At 40.9% G+C, this 14,697-nt stretch overlaps 1 protein-coding gene across 3 annotated transcripts in view; it reads right to left on the reverse strand.

Moving 5' to 3' along the window:
* Positions 1–2,667: 2,667 nt before the first annotated feature.
* PLPPR1 (phospholipid phosphatase related 1) overlaps positions 2,668–14,697 on the reverse strand; it is a 457,833-nt gene continuing 445,803 nt past the window's right edge. For all 3 annotated transcript variants that reach the window (XM_067742407.1, XM_067742406.1, XM_067742409.1), the window contains 3 exons: positions 11,627–11,803; positions 7,573–7,704; positions 2,668–2,737 (listed from right to left, as the gene is read on the reverse strand). In XM_067742407.1, coding sequence (XP_067598508.1) covers positions 2,705–2,737; positions 7,573–7,704; positions 11,627–11,803 — 342 coding nt within the window. In that variant the 3' untranslated portion in view covers positions 2,668–2,704. The remainder of the gene's footprint in view (positions 2,738–7,572; positions 7,705–11,626; positions 11,804–14,697) is intronic.

Raw genomic sequence — 14,697 nt, forward strand, 5'->3', positions numbered from 1 at the left:
TGTCTATTTGACAAACTTGGCTCTGTCAGATCCTATTCTGGGTGCAGAATCAAAGAACTGAAAGATGTCATAAATATCCTCAGGGGCTAATAGTCTCATGAGGTTGCTTATGTCCACACACTATATCAGCCTTTCTTTTGTTTCTTCCTGCTTCCCTCTCACAGTGAGTCAGACTTCTCAGGCTCCTCTGGGCTTTCTTTAAAAAGAGGAAGAAAAGCTCATTGCAGAGTTCATCCTGAGGTGATAGAGTTCACTCCTCCTACTTACACAGAGGGCTTTGTCCTGGGTAAAAGGCCCATGTGGGGGGTCTCTAGCCTTATGAAATGAATCTCAAATGGTAGGCTTCCAAGATCAATGTGAAGCCAGTGAAATGACTTGGGGCTAAATCAGGGGTAACACTAAGGTTGCCTTGTCATAATGGGAGGAATCAGACTGGCTCCGTGATCCCAGGGATGTGAGCCCAGAGATGGTCCTTAGTTCCAAGTGCCCCAGTGTCGTGTCCTGTGGAGCATCCCTCACTGAAGTCATCAATAACATATCAAGGCCAGGAAACTGGAGTCTGTGGCCAGAGATCTCAGAACACTTCTAATTGGTTCTTCCAGATCGAAACCAGAGAAAGGAGGAGAAGGGTAACCCTCACTTGGTCAACTTACGTTCTTGGAAATGCCATATCTGGTAGTCAGATATTTAGATGGTCTCCCATTGTGATAAGAGATGGGCAATGTAAAATCAATAGAGTCTGCCAGTATTTTTCAGAATGTCTTATGAACAATGAAACTGAGCTCTCATTGCCGTTATTAAATAATTATATATTTAGAAGATGAATCACTCTGAAGTTGGGCAACATTATACTTAGGTAGTTTATACGAGATTGGAAGCCTCAGAGCTTACAAATTATTCCTTCTCATAACTAGAATGCATCTTTCTCATGATGTGCTTTGGTCAGCTACACCATCTAATTATACTCTAATACCTAAGTAGGTAGATGACATTGAAAAACCTCTGAAAAGATGTGGACTTGGTTTGCAGACATTTTGGTGTAGTGGAAAGAATGGAATTTGGAGTTGGGCAGACCTGGATTCTAATATCAATGCTGACGTGTATAGCACCGCCTTGGGGTCATCACAGCTTCTCTGGGTTCCTTGTTTTGAACAACCAGATTATGGTTGTGACGTAGCATCGGGGATGAGTAGGGCTTTCAACACTTTCCTTTCTTGCCCACTTTCCCAACTTTTAGTCAGACATCACTCAAAAGATGTGTGTGAGTGTATATACATGTAAGTGCAAATAAGTTTAGGCCTGAATGAGATGGGGGATGAGTTTTAGCAGAGGTAACTTTTCCTAAAAATGATTCTGACTTTTTACTGACACCTTAGGAGTATCTGTGGGCAAGCTGAAGACAAAGGTGGCTTGCTAGGCATCCAGAATGTGCCTCTGAGTGTCTTAATTTCAAGAATTCTTTTGTCTAAACACACACTCCTTCATGAAAGGACATATCAGTCATGCCTCTATTAGGATTGATCCCATAGGCCTGGAACTGAGGAGGATAAACACTTACTGAGGTCACGTCATTGTGACTCTTCAAATACCTTTGCCCAGTGGATGAAGTTTCAAACAAAGGACACGAGCCAAGATACATTTTGTGATAACTTTTTTCTTTAGAAAAAAAACATGTACAAAAAAAGCTAAGAAGAACCAACGTGGAAGTGTCGAGAAAACATTCTGATAGATACAGACAAGGGAGCTCCCGCTCTCAAGGAAGTTACACATTAGTTATTACCATGCTAGAAAAATGTGATGCAGTTAAAATTCTAGAACAATTAAAAGCCACAAAGTCAAGCTGTTGCTCTGGGGCTCTAGGTTGTAGATGCTCTGATACCCTTTCTGCAAAATAATACTGTGCAAACTGTAAAATATTCATTTTCATATAAAGTCCATACAATATGACCTACAAAACTGAGTTGACAGGGGACGCTGGTACCGGCAGTTTCTTGGGAAAGAAGGCTGCAGTGTCACCTGCCAGCCCAAAGACATAATTGCAAAAAGATCTTGAATTTCTTAACCAGGAGAGGCCATTACCTAAGAATCATACCCAACATTCCTCAAATCCAGGATTTCCTGCCATTGTTTATGTAACTTAGGTGATTTTATTAATATGTTACTTTAACTTCGAATGCAATCACATGTTAAGGAATCAGAAAAAGTTCTTTTTCAAAGCAATACTTCTTTCTACACAATTGATTTTGCGATTTACCATAAACCAACATTGTCTTCCCTGCAACTCAGAAGTTTTTTTTATTTTTAAATTCAAAAATTCTGGAGGAGGCAGCAACTGTGATAATAAAAGATTAAAGTGAATTATTTCATTTCAGTGTCTATAAAACTGAGAAAAGAAGGTTTGTGTACAAATATCACAAAACAACATCAACCATTGAATAAATGTGGTTCTTCAATGCACACCTGAAGAAGAAAATTTTTTTAAAATTCTGGCATAAATATATTAAAGCTGACTAAAAAAAAAGAAAAAATCAGGGCAAGCTACATCACTTCCTCATACAAAAAATGTACAAAACATTAGCCTCTAACTAGATAAACATAATACTTGTCTTCACAGTTTGACATCAAGTAACTGTGTGCCTTGAAGTATCGAATTGGAGGGTGATTTAAAAACAAAAAAAAAGCAGCTTGTGACACGTCAGCCGTTTCAGGTAACTTCGGTCATAGAGGCAGAGTGATTCTGCGAACACAAGCAGATAAAACCTTAGTTGACTCATGCACACATTCTCCCCAGAATATCCTCTTGCTTTTCTGTCTCAAGTTCATTCTGCTCCCGCTCCCTGACATGCTCTTCCAAGGACCCTCGAATTGTTACCTCTTCTATTAAAACTTCCCTGATTTTCAACCCAAATAAGACCATGTCTTATATCATACTTAACTATATTCTATGAAACATTTGAAGATCTAAAAGTAACTTTAGCTTCACCCCACATCTTTTTTTTTTTTAATATTGTGGCTTTAATTTTGAACAGTTCTAATCTTTGAAAAATTTCTATATGATATATTCCGAGTCATGATTTCCAGAGCAATGAGTTTAATATTTTCGGATGCACAGGGGTTTTTGGTTTAAGGTATCTTTGAATTTCCAGAGAATGTGATCTAGATGCTTTTGAAGTTTCTTGATTTGCTTTATAGCCTTGCATGTGGTCTATTTTAAATGTTTTGTGTGTTTTGAGAAGGATTATATATGTGCCTTAGATCAACTTTATTAATCATCTGTCTTTTATTATATTTCATTTGCTTATTACTGAGAGAAGTGTTAAAATCTATGATTGCAGCTTCGTCCACTTTTCCTTGTAGTTCCATTAATTTTTGTTTATGTGGTTTGTTCATAATAACCCTTATCTCTTTGGTTTTATATAACTTATATATAATCCCACCTTTTTTCAGGCCCAAGTCTTTCTCTTTTGTTTGAACTTAAAACTTCCAGTCCATGGGATTGGTAAATACCTTAAGAAATGGTGGCTTTAGATCTAATTCATTATGGGTTTCCAGATTCCTGTTTGTTTTTAGGACGCTAGAGATGTATATTCTTGAGAGTTCAACTATGAATTTTAGAAACTGAATATTCCATATTTTTCAAGGTACTTTTGTCTCCTATATTTGTGAAAATTGAGGTTTTTATATTTCTTGCCATAATGTGAAAAATTTGTTTTTACTTTTATAATATGCTTTCTTTTTTAAACTTTTGGTCAATAATTTGGTCATTTATATGTTTATAAGAGTCCATTTAAAAGTGGGTGGTAAAGATAAAGTAGTTTAACAGCCTAAGATAACTAACTGGGTGACTTCGGGCAGATTTCTTTAACTCTCCGAGTCTTTTCTTTTTTCTATTTATAATTTGAAGTCTGTAATATCACTAGTTCTAAATCAAGGGGTGGCGAGCATTAGAATTCCTCTGGGACTATTTTCTTATATGGCTTTGCACCCCAGAATGGCTGAATCAGAATCTTCTGGAATAAGGTCATAGGCATCTGAGTCTTGAGATAGATTGGATCCTTCTTTTTTGTTAAAGAAAAAAATATCATCTCCCCCCTATATCGCCCCGCCCCCATCAGGAGACATGGGAGACTTTATACCACACACAGTGAGTTAACACACTGGCTCATCTCTCATTTCTCTGTTAATATAAACTGTGTTCAACAAAGACACAGTTGCTCAACGCTAAGCTTGATTACGCAGGTGAAAGTGGGTATGAGGCCACAGGACGAGGATAGCTCGAAGCTGGTCTCTCTAGGACACAACAGCTCTGTTGCATCACAAAATAATGCTTTGGAAACTCGACCATTTTTGTTCCGTTTGGATTCTGTAATTTTACTTTCTGGTTTCTCTTTAGTTTGGGGAAAGATTTTAGAAAATGTACCGTCTCAACCACAGAAGGCAAATACTCAAATTTGAGTTGGTCTTTTGGAGAGGAGGAAAGAACACTGCAGCTCTGGGGCTCCGTGTGGCAAAGGGGAAAGGATGTCTCTGGAAGAAGGGAAGGGAGGGTGAGGGCGTTCCCTCCCCAGCTAGACAGTCTTCTCCTTGAGGCGCTCTGAAGAGCTGGATGGACTTCACGTGTGAGAATGTGTGCTTTAAAGACAGGTTCATATCTTCTCTCAGATCCCCCTCCCGGGAAGATGGTTCTATCCCAGAAATTACAAAGGAGCAGCTTCTAGTAGAAGCCATGGCTGCTGCTGTTGCACAGGAAGCCCTCGCCCACAGGGGAAAACACAGGGCATGTTTATTTTGGAAGAGGTGTAGCTCAGTGTAAACTCTGCCAGCCCTGTGCAGCTCAGCTCACACACACTGTCCCCTAGAGCGTGTTTCCATATTCAATGCTGAGAGTTGTAGATTTCAAAATGGAATTTTCCTTAAACGTCAGGCCGTGTGGTGTATAAGAGCAAGCAGGGCCTTTAGAATTAGATGGGCCTGGGTCTTAATCTTGACTGGGTGACCTTCGGCATGTTACTTAAACTCTTTTTGCCTTACTTCATCTATAAAGTCGAATGATAATGCAAATTGCAGGATTATTGTAAGGACTGAATGTGAGGGCTTGCAATAAATGCTCATTTTCTCTTCTTGACCCACAAATAAAGGGTATATCCTCCTCACTACCCATGTGGAAAGCAGATGCTTCGTTACTTGAATATCGTACAACTAGTATGGAAGGCATCACTCAAGAGGCAATACTTTCCATCCGGCTTCCTGTAGCTTTATTTTGACTAGCCTGCAGAAGTCCTGTTCATCATTACTCATAAACTTCTATTTACCATGGAGTTTCAGATATTGACTAGAGCCCAGTTTTAGGTTCTCAGTTTTGACTAGAGGGTCTAGTTCAGGTTTTGGTTCTGGCTTGCATCTGTCCATCTATCACATATTTATTTCACCCCTAGTGAATGCCAGGAAATATAGAGGGTAAGAAAGACCTGGTTCATATACTTAATCTCTCAGTCCTTGTGGGAGGCAGATATGAGGGGATTACTGACATTAATTGTGAGGGGCAGTCACACCTGGGGCCCTGGGGTCTCTTTGACCCAAGCCTGGTATTCACAAAAGGCCTCAAATTGTGCCCAGATGAGGGGATATACATGGAAATAAACATACATGGACAGATTTGAAAAGTTCAACTACTGCCTGTAGTGAATAATAAACTAATGCATATTTTTAAAGAATTTTTAAAATCTATATTGCGAATAGCAGGTTTTGAAATCAGGTTGGCACCTCATTTTTCAATGTAAGTAGAATCCCCCAAAACATGGCCTGGATGTCTCTTGGCCTGGTCAACTACTACTGGTCCTGAGGGAGAAGAGAGAATTCTGGAGAAGGTTTCAGACAGAAGGTGATGCTTGAGCAGTGCTGGGTAAAAGGATGGGGCAGAAACAGGGTGCTCTTTGACCAGGACATTCAGGGTAAAGTCGACAGCATTTACAAGGACAGACTGATACGTTTGTGGAACTTGGCAAACATCTCAGCTTGCTTTTCGAATTCACCTTTGTCATTAGTTGCTTCATCTCAAAAAATAGAGGGAACCACTCTGACCTCACCAGGTACAAGAACATAATCAGGGAAGAAAAACTAGGGAGAGTCTATTTCACCATTTCATTACAAGGTTTTATTATTTAGCTAATTCGTCATTAACTGGCATTAACTAGCTATATATAAATAAATCAGTAGTAAAATTTTCACTATGTTATTTCTAATTGGACCAAGTCAAAATTTTCACCTTAATACAGGTGAAGGGAAAACAAACAAAATACTTGGCACTGGGTTTAATGGAGAGCCATAAATATTTTTCCCAAGGTGGAAATAGCTTTTTTTTTCCTGGTTCATTAATAAAATTAGACTTCATTAAATGTGAAAAGAAGTAGGATAGTTTCTCAGATGTCTGATAGTTACTCTTTAAATAGTGAAATATTTTATACCGTATTGATAGGAAGTACATGATAATTCCAGTGGGAGGAGATTTGCTTCTCTTGCACTCTGTAAAAATGATTTAGTAAGGAAATGCCAAATACAACAAGATTTCGAGATAGACTATTAAAGAAAATAAACACTTTAGCAGGACTCAGCTACATGAAGAACGTGTCATGATATAAAAACCCTGTTTTATTATTAGTTATCCCCATTCTGTCTGCTTAAAGAGCTACTCACCCCAGTTTTCCCACTTGCTGGCTATGTGGCTTGGGGAAGAAATTTACTGTTGCTATTTTCATATTCCTCTCAATCTGTGAAATGGGAATTATACTACTGATTCAGTAAGTTTTTGTTCAAATAAAAATATATTTGTAAAGCACCTAGCAACTGTCTCAGGCAAAAGTCAGTGCTTTATACCATGTTTCAGGGCTCATTTCAGGTGGCAAGTCTTCTCCGTGGCTTTCCCTGCCTTAGAATAAATTTCTTCTTCATCTGTGTTCACAAAGTGCTTCGTGTATCTGATTCAGCATGCCATGTTATGATTACTGATTTATATACACCTTTCCTGATCATCTGTGAGTTCCTTGAGCACAGGACTATGTGGCTAGTTACTCATCTCTGGCATGAAGCAAGGTCCTGGTGTAAATAAGTGATCAGTTAGTACTGTTGCATTGAATTTTTGATGGTCATCAAAACAGATCCAAAAGGATACTTAGTTACCTTTCTTAATGTGCTGCCAGTTTACATCTATCACTGGATGTAACAAAGCATTTCTTTCCAAATGTTGTCCTAGTTACTAAATCAAATTGGCCTCCCACAAGGGTTGGTGTAAATTTCACAAGTGTGTTACTACATTGGAGGTCAAGGTATCCTGAAGCAGTTGGGGTTTAAGTTAGACATGACTAAGAACTTCCTGAGGAAGGGCCAAGCCCTGGAAGGAATACAGGATTAATTGAGGGAAGCTGTGAAGTTCTTGAGGGCCTTTATGTCAGATTTTTATTGTTGCTGGGTGGATTCAGTTATGTCCTGTTTTCAGTAGAGAAATGGATTAGTTGACCTCCAAGATAACAGGCCTGGAGCCTCCGGGTTTGGTTTGCTAAAACCACTTTACTGTACCTGTGCACTTAAGGTTTCCAGAGGGCTTTCTATCCTTGGGAAAGCCATTAGGGGTACTCCACGGGGGTCCTCGGGTTTGGGTTTGGAAGGAGATCCTTGTGTTCCTTTAAAGTTATGGACCACACACATTCCCTGCAGGATGAGGGGAAAAAAGATTGGGGTCAGACTGCGGCCGTCAATGCCTGGCCATCTCTGCGGGTGGCAGGCCTTCCCCCTTAGAATGTCGTTGCATAGTGACTTGTGAGCCAGTGGGTAGGGACCATGGAAAGACCTGGGGCATGGTTCAGGCTGCCTGCTGCTGAGCACATTCTAGGTGCTGAGGAAGCATCTGTTTGATCACCAGATGGCCAGGGATGCTCAGTCTACCCCCACTGAGCTTGTTTCCTCACCTGTAAAAATGGGAATAATACCTACCTCATAGATTTACAACAATTAAAAGACATGATGAATGTAAAGCACCTCATGATAACAGCTAACATTTACTGAGGGCCACTTATGTGTCTGGTACTGTCCTGAGGGTTTACCTTACTTCATCTAATCCGCTCAGCAATCTTATAAGGGAGGTACTATTCTCCTCTCCAACTTAGATAAGGAGGCACAGAGAATTTAGGTAACTTGCCCAAGGTTACACAGATTTAAACTCCATAGCCTCTAAATCACACCACCGCTATAGGATTCTGCCTCTTAACAAGTGCCAAACATACAGCAAAAATGCAACGTTAGCTAGTCTTTAACTCTTACCTAAGATGATTACCCTTAAGTTACTTAGCAAATATTCACATCATTTATTAGTGGCACTTTTATTGCTTCCATTAAAACTCCCTCTCTAAATTGCTACCCACTTGTCTTTATTTCCTACTGAGGCCGCTTCATAACTAAGTCTGTTCTAACCATCTTTTGTCTCTTTCCATACTCTCTTCCATTGTTCTGCATCGTTTTTTCTATATCCAGTGCCTCTGAATCTTTCCTGTAGCTCCTCAAACCCCACAGAACGTTCACATGAATATTCTCTACCTGGCTCTCCTCTACCTTACTCTCCAGCTCTGCTTAAAATTCCCCCATTCAGGAAATGGGAGAAGTGGAGGGTGTAGGAGCTCTGGGGTTGGAGAGAGCAGGTCAGATTCCTGGCTTACTGGCTGGGTGGCCATTGGGCAAGTTACTTATCTGCGAGCCTCACTTTCCTCTTTTATAAAATGAAGATAAGAATACTGTTAGGGCAAGATAAACAAAACAAACACAGAACCGGTTGGTGGTTACCAGAGGGGAAGGGGGGCGGGGGGAGGGCAAAATAGGTTAAGGGAGTCAATTCTATGGTGGCAGATGAAAAGTAGACTTTTGGGGGCGAGCATCTGTATACAGACGTCAAATTATAATGTACACATGAAACATACATTATAAACCAAAGTTACCTCAGTAAAAAACATTGTAAGGGTTGTCCTGGGAGCACATGATTTGGTGTATATAAAGTATAGGATATGTAGTAATTGTTCAACTAACTTCCTTCCCCTTTCCCCCACTTTCATCTTCATAAGAAACACAAAACCATAATGAGCACAGGCCACAAATATGCTCCCGTTCAGACTCCCCTTTTTCGGCCTCCTCCAAGTCTCTGCTTTGGAACGCTTCCGTTCTCTTCTACAAGGTCCGCTTCTCCCATTTCCCAGCTTGGCGAGTGTATATGTGAGGTGTGTACATGCAGATACAGTGGGGGACAGTGTGGCCTGCCTCCTAACAGACCCGTTCAACAGCAGGTATGGGTCTTACATAAAGATCATTTGTGGAAAACAAATTTTGACATTCATCATCAATCGGGAAGGCAATACAAGACTTAACAGTAACCAAGTGGTAGGAAAGAGGGCTGCAAGTTACTGAGAGAACACAAGTTTAATGTTAAAGCAGAATTTGTGTATGGGGCCTCGGCAAACACAAAGTTTTTGGATTTCATCCCATAAAGACCCCATGAAATTGCTTGGAACAGTCAGTACCGCTTTTTCTCTTTAGCTGGGGTTGAGCTGGATTCAGGACCGATGGGGACAGCAAAAGTGTTTCTTTGGAGTTCAAGCCTTCACTTATGTACTGTTGATCTCTGTTTGTAAAATCCTCTCTTCTCTTGAAGTCACCTGTATTCTCTCCCCCTTTTAAAAATCACCCTCAGGGAAATATCTTCTGAGAGTTCAACATCTCAGGATCATCTCAGCACCACTTTTCCTGCTGCTTCACCCAGAGAATTTGCATTTAAGTCCCTCATCTTTTACTTTAGAAAGAAAAACTGGATCCATTAAAAATAATTTTGAATTCAAATGGAACTTGCCAGTTAATGTTCTGAGTGAATGCGAGCATTTTCTGTGTGTATCTGAGCAGGTAAAAATATTGGGAAACTCTGAGTTAGAGGTTGGGAGAGGCATATGTGCATTTTGTATGTTGGGGAGGACATACATACAGAATCCCTGTATGGAAGGGGTAGGACAAGGAGCAGTTAGGTCATAGGCCTGTGAAATCTATCTGCGTGAGATGTTAGTCTTAACAGGTGCCTTGGACCAGAAAGGACAGAAGGGGAGGAAGGACATCCAGGCTGTGATGGCTTCTGTCTCCTAGGGGAGGCCTGCTGAATGTTATTAGGAGATTGATTTCATGCACAACATCTGCAGGCCTAGTGATTTACTGTAAATCCTTCTGGGTGTATTTTATTTTATTTTATAAATTTATTTTATTTATTTTTGGCTGCATTGGGTCTCCATTGCTGTGCACGGGCTTTCTCTACTTGCAGCGAGTGGGGGGCTACTCTTCATTGCGGTGCGGGGCTTCTCATTGTGGTGGCTTCTCTTGTTGCGGAGCACGGGCTCTAGACATGCGGGCTCAGTAGTTGTGGCATGCAGGCTCAGTAGTTGTGGCTCCTGGGCTCTAGCGCACAGGCTCAGTAGTTGTGGCATGCGGGCTCAGTAGTTGTGGCTCGTGGGCTCTAGAGCACAGGCTCAGTAGTTGTGGCACACGGGCTTAGTTGCCCCACAGCATGTGGGATCTTCCCGGACCAGGGCTCAAACCCATGTCCCTTACATAGGCAGGCAGATTCTTAAACACTGCGCCACCAGGGAAATCCCTTCTGGGTATATTTTAAATCCTGGAAGATAATTTTTAAAACTGAACCTCTATGGTATGCCCATGCAATGGAATACTACACAGCAAGAAAAAGGAATTACTGATAACATGCTTACAACATGGATAAATCTCAAAATAATTATGCTGGGTAAAGGATGCCAGGATAAAAAATACATACTGTATGATTCCATTAATATTAAATCTTAGGGTAATCTAATACAGAAGATCAGTGGTTGCTTAGGAATGAAGGGAAAGGAAGGGTGGGAGAGAAGGATGTATCTGTAGGTCAAAACTGGTCAAATTATACACTTTCTATGCCGTTTATTGTATGCCTATCATACCTCAAATCTGTAAAAATTTAAAAAGTCAATATAAGTTAACCAGAACCCTTCTCCAGGAAGTATTATTTCGTTGAGAGGCCACTTACAGTGGAAATAAGATGCCTAAGAGGCATGTTCAGATAAGAGTCCCCCTAAAAATTCTGGGTGTGGTTAGCTGAGGGTTTTCATATCTCTGAGTGGGATATGCAAGTCTGGGCCAGAGTGGAGTTTCTTGAAATGCTGGAGAAGGGGCTGCCTGCTTGTGTCAATATTTCGTTCTCTGTTCTTCCCCCAAACAACACTTAGCTTATGCTCCCAGTACGTTCTGAACAAGTATTTAGAGAATCATGGTTTGAAGGTATGCTAAATTGCTTCTGCCCAGCCCCAAGGCCAGGGCTGAAGCAAGTGGAGCAAGCCGTCCTTCCTGAAGCCATCCTACTCCTGACCCACAGGGGGAATATGCAGTCATATTTCTGAAAGAAAGGGCACAGGATACTTGGCGAGCAACTGCAACTCACAAGGTTGGGGCCAGAGGACCTTGGACTTAGACTGGAGTCTGGGGAGCCTGACTTGCCAGGATCCTGGGCAGCCTTTCAGAGGGCACCAGCGGGGAAAAAAGTAGAGGGAAGCTGACCTACCAGAAACAGGGCTACAGCAGTGCCCAGGATGAAGCCCGCGATCACATCGGAGCAGTGGTTCCGATACTCGGAGACCCGGTTGAGGCCCATCAGGAAGGCTGTGCAGAGGGTCCCGAGGCACAGCACCGGCTTGGCCAGTCGACTGCTTTTCGTCTTGATTGTGCTTGTGATGTACATCTAGGTTAGGACAGAGACCAGGGAGTGACTGGCAGCCTCTGCATACGGTGTATATACACACATGCACGGACATACACCACACACAAACGGGCCTGTACCAAAGCAAGAACGATGAATGAATGTACATGGGTCTCGGTGCTTTGTATTCTGGTGGGCATGGGAACAGAAATTACAGTGACATGAATGACTGCATAATAATCAGGTTCAGAGCATGCAGTTTTTATGCAACAAACTAAAGAATCACTTGGGGTATTAGGAAACCCAGATAAGAATCTCAGATGCCAAATAAATCTTCTATGAGAATTAATTTTATGGAGAAGACCAGGTAGGTGAGTGGCAATACATTTCACTTTTTGTGTCCTCCATAATCCTAGCGGATTCTTCACACTTTCAATGAATATAAAAGCATTAGTTAATTGACTGAATTAGAACTTGCAAACCAGTGTGTCACATAAATACGTTTCAGTTGTGCTGGGAAGTTGATTCTCACAATCCTTGTGATAGCTTGATCAGCCCTATCCATTCATTTACTCCAGCATGTTTTAAGATAAAATTTTCTATGTGGGTCACGACATATAAAAAGTTGGGAAGTCCTGATGTAAGTAAAGGATGATGCAACTTATGACATGTGAGTTGTAGGTTGTTCTTATTCCATTGTGAGGAGCTGGGTAAGACTCCTAAGTATTTCATAGGCTCAGTTACCAAATGTGTCCCTTGTGGCTTAGAGTTAGGAAGATGTGCCTCTTTCAAACAAGTAAATACTTTGTTACACAACCTTTGGTGGTGGTTACAAGAAACCACTAGAGGGCGTAATTGATCTATCATCGCTTCTTAACAAGTGTGCTAAAAGAGTTTGCAACCCAGAAAAATAGTATGCCAATACTTAAATTACAATCTGTGGTGTGCTTGTATGGCCTGAGCACATGTAAGTTCACACAGATGCATTTTAAAGTATTATAGTAGAAACTTAATCTCCTAGAATGATCCTTCAGCGCTGGTGTGAATACAGGAAGATGGGATTTTCTTTGTTACATGTAATAGATACCCTATAAAACTGTGGTTAGATCAGAGTTACATAAATTAGAGCATATCATTACACCATTCTGAGGCTGTGTAGGAAATGTCACTTAACATCTATACTAGATATATTTAAATTTAGTTTTTGATGCTTCTATATTGTTTTTTAATTAAAGCCTTTATAAATCTTTCCTATAAGATTACAAACTTTTTTTTTTTTTTTTGCGGTACGCGGGCCTCTCACTGTTGTGGCCTCTCCCGTTGTGGAGCACAGGCTCCGGACGCGCAGGCCCAGCGGCCACGGCTCACGGGCCTAGCCGCTCCGCGGCATGTGGGATCTTCCCGGACCGGGGCACGAACCCGTGTCCCCTGCATCGGCAGGCGGACTCTCAACCACTGCGCCACCAGGGAAGCCCAAGATTACAAACTATTAATAACATGGGCCTGTGGTTAGTTAGTATTCTTCACAGCATTAACTAGTACTTAGGAAATCCTTGTTGAGTAATTTCTGAAAGCACACATAATAGGGGCTCGGAAAAATGTTTACACAATTGGAATCTTGTATCAGGGTTTCTGATTATAGTCTGTCTGTGGGGCATGATTTGAATTGGATTATATCTGAATCCTTGAAAACGTGCTATATAAGCATCTATTCTGAGTAAGATAACTTCTTTCTTCCCAAGAGAAATTTATATCTCACTTGACGAGACAGTATTTTTTGATGAGTAACAGATTTATTTTTATAATGGTGTTGTAAAAATTGATTTCATACAACAATGACTTGAGTTCGATAAAAATACAGAAAAAGGTGCAAGAGTACATTGCTTCATATAACTTAGGTCCTAGATAATCTAAGATACAAAGCGATTATTTTGAAAACTGGAAACTAAGCCAAATGCCTGAAAAGACTTTGTTTAAAAAATACCTGGTGTAGATTTTTTTGGGGAGTGGGCAGTAAAGCCCAGAAACCTCACTGAGCTAAATTGGTCTGTTTGTAAATCAGACTTCTGTATTATTTATGTTCATGTTTCCTTAATATGGGGGTAGCTGAAATCACTTTTGATATGTATTCATTAAAGAGTGGATCTAAAAGAAATAATTAGACTTATTTTGGAAAATTGATCCTACAGATGTTATCCTATAAATTGGACAAAAAGCGCCATTGTTTTAAAGAGAATATTCAGCAATTTCTTTCAAACTCTACTAAGTGGACCAGACCTGTAGTCAGTCACCTTTACTCCACCCTGAATGTATGTATTTGGGGCAATGGCATGGACACACTTCCATCAGAAGCAGACTCAGGGAGTGCAGTGACTGTCGTTGAATAAGAGGGGACATGCTCCCTGGGGGTGGGGCAAGGGCACACCCAGAGTCTCTGGGAAGACTGTGTAGTTTGAAAAGGGGTCTTTCCTCTGCCTCCTCCTACCTCACCTTTCACTGAGAATCACTAGACTAGTCACACCCTGAATATAAAATAAGTTGAAGGAAAAGGGGTGTTTTCAGCAATAATCACTCATCCACAGGTAAATACACATGATATCCAGGAGTGGAACCTTTGCACTGATCCCTCTACTTCTGTACGCTTGGTTCTAAGGAAACAGAGGTCAGAAAAAGGTGAAATGAAGTCATTTCCAAAGTGGATGCAATTAAAGAGCAGGAAAAAAAGATGGACACCATCATTTCTTTTATTTTAAGATGCGAGACACATTTTGGGCTTTCTCTGTGATGAGAGCAAAAAGTTTAGAATATTATACCCCAGTGGGGGCAGTCAAAACTTGTGTGACCCAGGGAACAGTGAGAAGTAAACTTGTGGGTGTTCGGGGTCTTTTAGGATCACCCATCTGTCCTGGCAAAGTGATGAAGAGTATTAGGAGGAG

This window comes from Pseudorca crassidens, chromosome 7, assembly GCF_039906515.1.
Source record: "Pseudorca crassidens isolate mPseCra1 chromosome 7, mPseCra1.hap1, whole genome shotgun sequence".
Taxonomy (NCBI): Eukaryota; Metazoa; Chordata; class Mammalia; order Artiodactyla; family Delphinidae; genus Pseudorca; species Pseudorca crassidens.